Raw genomic sequence first — 12,509 nt, forward strand, 5'->3', positions numbered from 1 at the left:
TGTGGCTGGGGTGGTGATGGTGATGGGTGGGGGTGGCCAGGGTGGAGGGGGGGCTGGCCGGGGTGGGAGTGGCTGGGGTTGGAAGGGGCGGGGGTGGCTGGGATGGGGGGGTGTAGCTCGGGTGGTTGGGGGTCAGGGGGGGGGCGGTCGGGGGGGGGGGGTCGGGGGGGGGGTCGGGGGGGGGGGTCCGGGGTCGGGCGGGGTCGGGGGGTCGGGGTCGGGGGGGGGGTCGGGGTCGGGGGGGGGGTCGGGGTCGGGGGGGGGGGGGGTCGGGGTCGGGGGGGGGGGTCGGGGTCGGGGTCGGGGGGGGGGGTCGGGGTCGGGGGGGGGGGGTCGGGGTCGGGGGGGGGGTCGGGGTCGGGGGGGGGTCGGGGGGGGGGTCGGGGTCGGGGGGGGGGGGTCGGGGTCGGGGGGGTCGGGGTCGGGTCGGGGTCGGGGGGGGGGGTCGGGGTCGGGGTCGGGGTCGGGGGGGGGGTCGGGGTCGGGGGGCGGGGGGTCGAGGGGGGGGGGGGTGGGGTGGGTGGCCGGGGGGGGGAGGGGGGTGGGTGGCCGGGGGGGGGGGGGGGGGGGTGGGTGGCCGGGGGGGGTCGGGGGGGGGGGTGGCGGCGGTGTGTGGCTGGGATGGGAGATTTGCATATTTTTCTCACTCAGGGGGTTCAGGAACAAATTTCACACAGAAAAGCTCTGGCACAGCAATAAACTCAATTTCAAAAACATGCCGAGGTTTTAAGGGAAAAGAATTGGTGAGGAAAAGTACAGCAATGTCCTAACAATAAATTAAATTAAAAAAGAGTAAGTCATATCTCTCTCCCTCCCTCTCTCCCGCACTCGCTCACTCTCTCCCGCACTCGCTCACTCTCTCCCGCACTCGCTCACTCGCTTACTCACTCGCTCGCTCACTCTCTCCTGCACTCACTCACCCGCTCACTCACTCTCTCCCACACTCACTCACTCTCTCCCGCACTCGCTCACTCGCTTACTCACTCGCTCGCTCACTCTCTCCTGCACTCACTCACCCGCTCACTCACTCTCTCCCACACTCACTCACTCTCTCCCGCACTCACTCACTCTCTCTCTCCCGCACTCACTCACTCTCTCTCTCCCGCACTCACTCACTCTCTCTCTCCCGCACTCTCACTCACTCTCCCGCACTCACTCACTCACTCTCCCGCACTCACTCACTCTCCCGCACTCACTCACTCACTCTCCCGCACTCACTCACTCACCCGCACTCACTCACTCACTCTCCCGCACTCACTCACTCACTCTCCCGCACTCACTCACTCACTCTCCCGCACTCACTCACTCACTCTCCCGCACTCACTCACTCACTCTCCCGCACTCACTCACTCACTCTCCCGCACTCACTCACTCACTCTCCCGCACTCACTCACTCTCTCCCGCACTCACTCACTCACTCTCCCGCACTCACTCACTCACTCTCCCGCACTCACTCACTCACTCTCCCGCACTCACTCACTCACTCTCCCGCACTCACTCACTCACTCTCCCGCACTCACTCACTCACTCTCCCGCACTCACTCACTCACTCACTCTCCCGCACTCACTCACTCACTCACTCTCCCGCACTCACTCACTCACTCACTCTCCCGCACTCACTCACTCACTCTCCCGCACTCACTCACTCACTCTCCCGCACTCACTCACTCTCCCGCACTCACTCACTCACTCTCCCGCACTCATCCACACTCACTCACTAGCTCCCTCACTGGGGGGGACTTTCTGGCTGCGCTCGCCCCGAAACTGGAAAATCCCGCCCGAGGTCAACGGACTTTTCCATGGTCAGCCTCTCGTCCGCTCCGGTTCTCATGGTGGGCGGAACAGGAAACTTCGCCCCACTCAGTATTTCACACTCACTCACACTTAGTATCTCGCGATCACTCACACTCATACTCCCTCTCTCTCACACTCAGCCTCACAATCACTCAGTCTCTTGCACACACTCGCACTCACTCACTCAGTCTCTCGCCTTCACCCTTCATATCAAGTTTAAGTTTATTCGTCACAAGTAGGCTTACATTAACACTGCAATGAAGTTACTGTCAAAATCCCCTGGTTGTCACACACAGGCGCCTGTTTGGGTACACAGAGAGAATTTAGCATGGTCAATGCACCAAACCAGCATGTCTTTCAGACTGTGGGAGGAAACCAGAGCACCCGAAGGAAAGCCATGCAGACAAGGGGAGAATGTTCAAACTCCGCACAGACAGTGACCTGAGACTGGAATTGAACCCCGGTCCCTGGCGCTGTGAGGCAGCAGTGTGAACCACTGTGCCACCGTGCTGCCACTCAGTCAGTATCTCACTCTCGCTCCCACACACAAACACACTTTGTTCGTTTCTCTCTCCCACATCCTCACCACGACATTGTCTCCTCCCAGCCCACCACGACCTCACCTTCCGTGGGCCTTCCAGGACCTCACCCTCCCCACCCCCCGGGCCCACCAGGATTTCACCCTCCCCGGGCCCTCGCCCTCCCCAGGCCTACTTGCTCTCCACAGTCTGTCAAATCCATGCTACTTTCTCGCTTCAAAGCCGAAGTCCCCCCAGCCCACCTGCTCACTCGCTCCATTTGCCCAGCCCGCTCATGTCTCAGCCCCTCCCCCACTTGCTCCCCCGCTTGCTCACTCATTTCGATGCTCCGCTCCCCTCTCCCAGCCCTGCCAGAATCTGCCATAGCAGTCTCCCTCTCACCCCATACTCCGATTTCATTGTCACCCCAATTCCCCAGTCTTCCTCTCCTCCCATTCCCTAGTCACTACCCGCACTCAAGACTCCACCTGATTTCTAAGGTTCCCCACTATTCCAGAGTCCCACATCAAGCTGCAGGCTTCTTTGAGAGCAATGGCAAAGTTTCCGCTCCAGTGGAACATTTAAATCACCGATCTCCCGGGTTGCTAGAGGCAGCACTTGGGGGAGAAATTCATCATTACAAGTAACTCCTGGTCATTCCTTGAGAGTTGAAAATACCATAAGGACTCCACATCGTTCATAAAAAATAGCCTTCTCAACCTGTCCTGCCACCTGCCCAGAAATTTGTATGTGAATGCCCAGGTCTGTATATTCCTGCATTCCATTTAAATTGATACCATTTATTTTTATACTGCCCTCTCATTCTTCATTCAAAAATGCATCGTCTCATACCTCTGCTAATTTTCATCTGCTATGTTCCTGCCTATTTTATCAGAATGACTGTGTTCCTCTGAAATATAAAAACAAAAATGCTAGACTCAGCCGGTCAGGCATCTGTGAAGTTAACAGTTTAGGTCAGTGACTTGATGAAACATAACAGTTCTGAAATGCCAACTCTGCTTCTTCCTCTACAGACGCTGCCTGACTTGGCTAGCATCGTGTATTTGTATTTCAGGTTTCCAGCATGCACTGTTCTTTGGTTTTGCATGTCCCTCTTTAAGTCTGGTACTGCCCTCCTGTTTTCTACAGTTCCAAATTTTCTATCATGCACAAACTTTGAAATTATGCACAATATACTTGCAGGGAGGTTTGCTAGTGTTATTGGGGAGTGTTTAAACTAGATTTGCAGGGGGATGAGAACCAGCGCGCCAGAGCAGATAGTGGAGCAGGGATAAAAAGACAGGTTAGTTCAAGCAAAATCACAAATGGAAGGGTTGAGTGTGGTGGAAATAACCTTTTGAGGTGTGTCTATTTCAATGCCAGGAGTATTGTGGGGAAGGCAGATGAGCTAAAGGCGTGGATAGACACATGGAATATGACATTACAGCCATTAGTAAAACTTGGCTACAGAAGGGGCAGAACTGGCAGCTCAATGTTCCAGGGTTCCAATGTTTCAGGCGGGATAGAGGCAGAGGGATAAAAGGTTGGGGGGGGGGGGGGGCGGGGGGGGGGGGTGGTGGTGGTGGGGGGGGGGGTGGTGGTGGGGGGGTGGTGGCGGCATTGTCGGTCTGGGAAAATGTTACAGCGGTACTCAGGCAGGATAGATTAGGGAACTTGTCTACAGAGGCCCTATGGGTGGAGCTGAGAAACAGGAATGGTATGACCACATTAATGGGGTTGTATTATAGACCACCCAATAGTCAGCGAGAATTGGAGGAGCAAATCAGCAGAGAGATAGCTGACAACTGCAAGAAACACAAAGTTGTGATAGTAGGGGATTTTAATTTTCCACATATAGATTGGGACTTGCATACTGTTAAAGGGTTAGACGGGGTAGAGTTTGTAAAATGTGTTCAGGAGAATTTTAATTGGTCCTCTTGAAGACCAGAATGGTAGACTGTGTATGGAACCAAAAGAGATGGGGGAGATACTAAATGGTTTTTTTGCATCCGTAGTGACTGAGGAAACGGGCATGGAGTCTACGGAAATAGGGCAAACAGGTAGGGAGGTCACGGAACCTTTACAGATTAAAGGGGAGGAGGTGCTTGCTGTCTTGAGGCAAATCAGAGTGGATAAATCCCCAGGACCGGATAGGATATTCCCACGGACCTTGAGGGAAGGTAGTGTTTAACTTGCAGGGGCCGTGGCAGACATATTTAAAATGTCAGTATTCACGGGGGAGGTGCCGGATGATTGGAGGGTGGCTCATGTTGTTCCGTTGTTCCAAAAAAGTTCCAAAAGAAATCCGGGAAATTATAGAACAGTAAGTTTGACGTCGGTGGTGGGCAAGTTATTGGAAGGTGTGATAAGGGATAGGATCTACAAATATTTGGATAGACAGGGACTTATTAGGGAGAGTAAACATGGCTTTGTGTGTGGTAGGTCATGTTTGACCAATCTATTAAGAGTTTTTCGAGGAGGTTACCAGGAAAGTGGATGAAGGGAAGGCAGTGGATGTTGTCTACCTAGATTTCAGCAAGGCCTTTGACAAGGTCCCTCATGGGAGGTTAGTTAGGAAGGTTCAGTCGCTGGGTATACATGGGGAGGTAGTAAATTGGATTAGACACTGGCTCAATGGAAGAAGCCAGAGAGTGGTTGTGGAGGATTGCTTCTCTGAGTGGAGGCCTGTGACTAGTGGTGTGCCGCAGGGATCAGTGTTGGGTCCATTGTTGTTTGTCATCTATATCAATGATCTGGATGATAGTGGTAAATTGGATCAGCAAATTTGCTGATGATACAAAGATTGGACGTGTAGTGGACAGTGAGGAAGGTTTTCAAAGCTTGTAGAGGGATTTGGACCATCTCGAAAAATGAGCTGAAAAATGGCAAATGCAATTTAACGCAGACAAGTGTGAGATATTGCACTTTGGAAGGACAAACCAAAGTAGAACGTACAGGGTAAATGGTAGGACTCTGAAGAGTGCAGTTGAACAGAGGGATCTGGGAATACAGGTACAGAATTCCCTAAAAATGACGTCACAGGTGGATAGGGTCGTAAAGAGTGCCTTTGGTACATTGGCCTTTATAAATCGGAGTATCGAGTATAAAGGTTGGAGTGTTATGGTCAGGTTATCTAAGGCATTGGTGAGGCCGAATTTAGAATATTGTGTACAGTTTTGGTCACCTAGTTACAGGAAGGATGTAAATAAGGTTGAAAGAGTGCAGAGAAGGTTCACAAGGATGTTGCCGGGACTTGAGAAGCTGAGTTACAGAGAGAGATTGAATAGGTTGGGACTTTATTCCCTGGAGCGCAGAAGAATGAGGGGAGATTTGATAGAGGTGTATAAGATTTTGATGGGTATAGATAGAGTGAATGCAAGCAGGCTTTTTCCACTGAGGCGAGGGGAGAAAAAAGCCAGAGGGCATGGGTTAAGGGTGAAAGGAGAAAAGTTTAAAGGGAATATTAGGGGGGCTTCTTCACGCAGAGAGTGGTGGGAGTGTGGAATAAGCTGCCGGATAAAGTGGTAAATGCTTTTAACATTTAAGAAAAACTTGGACGGTTTCATGGATGAGAGGGGTGTGGAGGGATATGGTCCAAGTGCAGGTCAGTGGGACTAGGCAAAAAATGGTTCGGCACAGACAAGAAGGGCCAAAAGGCCTGTTTCTGAGCTGTAATTTTCAATGGTTCTATGGTCAGTAATAAACATGAAAAACAATGGCACTGGATGGAATCTAAATTATTTATAATAAGCAATAAAACTAAATGCTTTGGATGTAATTCTGATGCATGAAAAACATGTTGGGGAGACATATAATTCAAAAGTTTGGGTATGGTACACACTTCCAGGATTTTACATCAACATTTATAATGGGCAACTGGTTAAAAAATGCTCTGTAAATGATTGTCTCTGTCTATATACATACAAAAGTTATTTCATCAAAAAAGTTGATCTAAGTTTATGAAATATTATGTTTTTAAAATGTGCATATTGCTGCCCAGCTGATTATGTGCAGAAAGCTGAGGCAAGTGTTAGAAGGGAACAGTACAGTGTCTATGAGGAAGAGGACAGGAACGGAACTTGAACCTGGTCTACGTCTGACACGAGAGTTGCAATGCAAAGCTGAATAAGGCGGAAAAAAATTGGCCCATGACTTGAGGCTGCATCATGGATAGGAATTGTGAAGAATTTCAGACGGTGGCAAGGGAGAGAATAATAAAAGAAAATAATTTTTTAAAAATTTAAATGAGATAAGATTGATTAAAAATCAAAGTTACCTTCACATTGAGTGAAAATTGGTAGAATGCCTCTGCTCATCAATTTGCACCACAAAAGGCAGGAACTTGCATCTACACCCTGACAGGAAACCAATTACAGTGTTTTTTTAACCAACTGTTATTATAAATGTTGAGGTAAAATCCTAAAAGATTTGTGCACAGGAAATGTGTACCATACACAAGACTTTTTATTTACATATCCCCCGACACGTATTTTCTTCTATCAAAGTTACTTTAAAAGTATTAAGTTTTGTCGGTTGTTATAAAGCTTAGATTCCATCTCGCTCAATTTACCTAAAATTAACTTAACCTTTTTGCATCATATAACAATTAAAAAATATAAAGGTACCTGACAACTGATATGATACACATAGAGACATATAAAATTGTTTGACATCAAATAATACCATCACCAATGGACCAGTCAAAATTTTCAATTTTTGCTTTGACTGCTAAAGCAAGGGAAGAAATAGCAGTGGTTCTGACCATCTTATTCCAATCCTCTCTTGCTGCAGGGGTATTACTGGAGGACTGCTAATGTTATACTGCTGTATTAAAAGGGACACAGGATAGTACAAGTAATTACAGACCAGTCAGCCAAACCTCAATGGTGGGCAAGTGAAAGAATTCTGAGAAACCAAATAAATTGTCATTTCGAGGTACTCATCAGCCAGGGGCAGTCAGCGTGGATTTGTTAAAGATAGGTCTCATTTCAGACTAATATGATTCAACTTGTTCAGGAAATAACAAGGAGAGTCAACTAGGGTAGAGTATTTGATGTAGTCCAAGAACAGGAAATTTTAGCTACAAGTGAAGATTAACATAGAAACAGGAATGGGCCATTCGGCCCTTCGAGCCTGCTCCACCATTCACTTTGATCATGGCTGGTCATCAAATTCAATATCCTGATCCCCACTTCTGGATCCTCTTCACAGCTCACTCTCCCACCCAACTTTGTATCATCTGCAAATTTGGGGATAATACACTCAGTTCCCTCTTCCAAATCATTAATATATGTGAACAGTTGGGGTCCTAGCACAGATCCCTGCAGAACCCCACGAGTCACTGACTGCCAATCGGTAAAAGACCCATTTATTACTCTTTGCTTCCTTGCTGCTAACCAGTTTTCTATCCATCTCAAGACATTACCTACAATCTCATGTGCTTTAACTTTACATGGTAGTCTGTTATGTGAGGCCTTGTCAAAAGCCTTCTGAAAGTCCAAATAAACCACATCCACTGCTTCTCCTTGGTCAACTCTACTAGTTATATCCTCAAAGAATTTCAATAGATTCGTCAAGCAGGATTTCCCTTTTGTAAATCCATGCTGACTTTGTCTGATTATACCACTGCCTTCTAAATGCCGAGTTATGAAATCCTTGATAATAGACTCTAGCAACTAGAGTTCGACTCACCGGTCTATAGTTCCCTGTTTTCTCTCTAACTCCCTTTTTGAATAGCAGGCTTACATCAGCTAATGTAATTAGCTCCTTTAGATAAGCTAGAGTTGTTTTCTTTGGAAAATAGGACCTAAGGGCAGATTTAACTCAATTGTATAAAAGTATGAAGAGCCTAGATGGCGTCAATAGGTGTTGTGGGAAAAGTCACCACTCGGAGATCAGACTTGAGATTCAACATGCAGTTTATTGAATCGAAGCTTTGGGAGGATCTCTGGGCAGAGTTCCTCAATCTGGCTTGGCAGCAAGTGCATTTATATCCGTTAAAACATCGCAAACATCAGCAGTTTTGCATCCAGCCGTAGGCGGTTACATACTTTGGCCAAGTGTGCCCCTTGACAATAGTTAGTTATCAATAACATTTCGTTGAAAATACCTCACTGTTCTAGGCCAATTTCAGGCCATCTGCCCCTGAGCGACCTAACTATTCTTGTCCTTTGCTGTCTGACTATTCCTGCTTGCTTTGCACTTTTACACTAAAAATGAGACATGGCTCACCCCAGCTTGTCACTAGTCAAGGCTCGAGTGTTTGTGCTTAACCACAGAGTGCAAAAGTTACATACACAACTTTTCTTGTCTTAAAAAGTTTTACATTCACAATGATGGCTTAAAAAGTTTTATAAGTCACAATAATGGCTTGAACAGTCTCAATTTTACTCCAACAATAGGAATGACCAATTTCTGTTTGCAGAAATAACCAGGGGGCATAAATTGGCAGAAGGATTAGAACAAAGAACAAAGAACAATACAGCACAGGAACAGGCCCTTCGGCCCTCCAAGCCCGCGCCGCTCCCCGGTCCAGGATTGAATCCTGAATCCAGGATCCCCGACCAATTTTCCAGCCTATCTACATACTAATATCCTATCCACCGAGCTGTCCCTCACAGCTACGATGCTTTGTTCATCACAACCTATTAACTCACCCCCACCCCCCCATTCCAGACCATGTGATCTCCAGGGAGAGGCGAAAACCCAGAGTGAAAACCCCAGGGCCAATATGGGGAAAAGAAATCTGGGAAATTCCTCTCCGACCCCCTGAGGCGATCGAAACGAGTCCAGGAGATCACACTGGCCCTGATCGGAAAATGCTTCCCAACCCTATTCATTTCCACTTCCACGAACACCATATGAATTCCCTGCCCCCGAGACAGGTTCCCAACTATCCGCAGTCTCGCTCTATACTGGCACCAGCAAGATGATCATAGAATGAAGCCTTGAAATGAGAAACAAAGAACAATTAGCCCGCGCTGCTCCCTGGTCCAAACTAGACCACTCTTTTGTATCCCTCCATTCCCACTCCGTTCATATAGCTATCTAGATAAGTCTTAAACGTTCCCAGTGTGTCCGCCTCCACCACCTTGCCGGGCAACACATTCCAGGCCCCCACGACCCTCTGTGTAAACTATGTCCTTCTGATATCTGTGTTAAACCTCCCCCCCTTCACCTTGAACCTATGACCCCTCGTGAACGTCACCACCCACCCGGGGAAAAGCTTCCCACCGTTCACCCTATCTATGCCTTTCATAATTTTATACACCTCTATTAAGTCTCCCCTCATCCTCCGTCTTTCCAAGGAGAACAACCCCAGTTTCCCCAATCTCTCCTCATAACCAAGCCCCTCCATACCAGGCAACATCCTGGTAAACCTCCTCTGTACTCTCTCCAAAGCCTCCACGTCCTTCTGGTAGTGTGGCGACCAGAACTGGACGCAGTATTCCAAATGCGGCCGAACCAACGTTCTATACATTCTATAGATTAGAGAAAGTGGCAATACAATTTTGCCAACCAGAGTGTGATGGGATTCTGGAACTAACCACCTGGAAGCATAGTAGAGGCAACATCACATTTAAGAAAAATCTGGATATGCACTTTAAACGTCTTAACTTACAGGGCTCGAGACCAAGAGCTGGAAGGAGAGATTGGACTGGGTGACAATTTTCCCAATTGGCATGGCCAAGATGACCAAATGAGCTCTTTCCGCAGCAAAAAATTTTCTAAGTTTTCACATCCATTATGTCCTGTGACAGTTACATGAAAGTAACTGGAATGATCAACCATAATTGTGTATGAGGCATTATTTCCAGTTCAATACATGTAAAAATATTTAAAAACAAGATTTTGGCCTTCTAATTTAATTACACTTTAAAATGTGCTTAAATGAGTGAAATGAAAAGGTCAAAAGTCTATGATGACCTCAACTTCACTTTAATAACTTACCAATCTAATTTTAGAAATTTAGGATCAAACTACATCCAGTTCTTCATTTTTCTGTATGTAGTACACCACTGGGTTCCTAATTAACACATTTAAAAGGTATCCTAATTTTTGGAAGCTGTCACTCTCCCTTCATTTTCTGACTTATCAGCAGGCAGGGAAGTTTGGTTTTTTTTGGAGAGGGGTGGAGGGGAGAGGGTGACATAATATTCTTTGGAACCTGAAAAAAAACTTTATTTTTCTTGAGGTCATATTGGGAACTGCATTGTCTGTTTATTCCAAAATGATATAATAGATCAATTGCTTCCACGGGCAATTATAAACAATATGCAATGAAGGATGAAATAATTCATACAACTTTTTAACCGTACATTAAAGTGTAACCTTGGTACCTTGCTAAGAAATAAAAGGGTGACTGGAAAAATTATTTATATCGCAAAATTCCACTCTAGATCAAACATGAAATTCGGCTTGTGCATTGTCATAGCACTGTCAAGAGGAAAGCCTGTAGTTTCCGGTCACTGGAAATTGAGCACAAGTACTGTTATAATACACATCCCTTCCCCAAATGCCAGCTGACCAAGGGCGTGTGTGTGTATGTATATATATATATATATGCAGACACACATCTCTCCACAATCTTCTAACAGTCATGATAATAAACTTATACTATTCATGGCACAGAGGAAATTGGTCTCAAAGAGTGAACTCAATATCCAGTATACTTGGTCCAGCCAGTTATCTAATATACTATACTAATTAAGTGGGAATATCAAAATGAGTGAATAAATATGCACGAATTAATAACCTCACAGTGATGAGAGGAGCAAAGTGTTAAAACTGCACATTTGAAAGAGGCCAGTTAAATCTTCATCACCACCATCCAATAATTTATTAACACATCCGGGTTGTAATCAAATGCTATTTTACATGTATTAAATGTGGTGTAAGATAATAATATCTTGTTTCCAAGGTGAATGGTGGTCGATTTAATGCCGCTTCTAAAAGTCTACGTGGCTGTGTTGTGTACGAGAGGCCGAGGCTTCACGAGGCCTAGCTTGCGATCGCCTGCCTTTACCTGCAGTCCTTGTGCTCCCGGATCCACTCCCGTGTCCAAGACAGCGATCAGAACCCCCCTGCCGTCGTACTCCGGGTACCGGGCGAGGAAAGACGCGGCGCCCGTCTCCTTCTTCAGCAGCAGACTCTGGTAAGGGAAGGAGTCGTCCAGATGAAGCGCCATTACCCCCGCCCGCTGGAGCCCAATGCGCAGCTTGATCTCAGCTGCTCGCCTTCCCGCGCTGATCCTTCCAGCGAGCAGCAATCGCCAAGGATCACACACACCAAGAGGGAGTGAGTGAGGCACAGCACTGTGCGCTGGCAAGGTCAGGGGTAAACAGTATGTCAGGGTCAGAGGAACAGGACACCTACAGGACTTGCACCATATTCTGAGAGACACGTTTAGGGTTCAAATTTCTTTCAAGAGGAAGTTATTTCAAAAGAATAGGAACCTGAAAACATGTTATGCGACAAACTGATTTAAGAAATACAGAGTCAAACATCAATGGAAGTGTACTTTTAACCTATTTGCTTCACAATTTCTGAAACAAATACACTAACAGGAGCGAGATAATATTTGGCTTGTATTGTCTGGGAATGGTTGCATAGAAAATTGGTCATTCTGTATTTGTAAATTCCTCAAATCAATGTAGTTCCCGATGAGAATTTTAATACAAAGAGTTCCGGGGATCAATTCACACTCATGCCAACTGTACTGTTATATTGTTATATTACTCTAAAATGATTTAGGAACTATATTGTCAAATACCACATCACTCACTCTGCACTACAATCTGCACCATGGCAACAATAACATTGATTTGCAACACATTGGATGAAAGCTACTGCATTTGTCTAAAATAGCATGGTCATTTCGGACTTCTGGGCACCACAAGGCAGAACATTAATTTCAAATCGAGAGAAACCCTTTAATCCAAGCAATTTGTTATAAAAATCATGTGTTGCTATTCTTAAAACCTGAACTAATATGGATGGACGGTTGATTTATAAACCTGATGAGTGATTATTTAATCTTCAATAGATCAGGACCTTTTACAAAGCTATGGGTGAAATTTAATAGCAGGGACATGGAAACCACCCAATGGAGAACCAATGGGAGCTCCACATTACCTCTACACAGGAGGCTTGATACTATTCCGAAACCATCAGGGCTCCCACTGAAGTAAGGCCCAC

The 12,509-nt window shown here is 46.6% G+C and overlaps 1 protein-coding gene across 1 annotated transcript in view; it reads right to left on the reverse strand.

The window, feature by feature from the left end:
* The window catches only part of LOC144487260 (uncharacterized), a 62,493-nt gene extending 50,885 nt beyond the window's left edge, over nucleotides 1-11,608 (reverse strand). Inside the window, exon 1 of the mRNA XM_078205342.1 lies at nucleotides 11,338-11,608. Coding sequence (XP_078061468.1) covers nucleotides 11,338-11,499 — 162 coding nt within the window. The 5' untranslated portion in view covers nucleotides 11,500-11,608. The remainder of the gene's footprint in view (nucleotides 1-11,337) is intronic.
* Nucleotides 11,609-12,509: the final 901 nt, after the last annotated feature.

This window comes from Mustelus asterias, unplaced genomic scaffold, assembly GCF_964213995.1.
Source record: "Mustelus asterias unplaced genomic scaffold, sMusAst1.hap1.1 HAP1_SCAFFOLD_681, whole genome shotgun sequence".
Classification (NCBI taxonomy): Eukaryota; Metazoa; Chordata; class Chondrichthyes; order Carcharhiniformes; family Triakidae; genus Mustelus; species Mustelus asterias.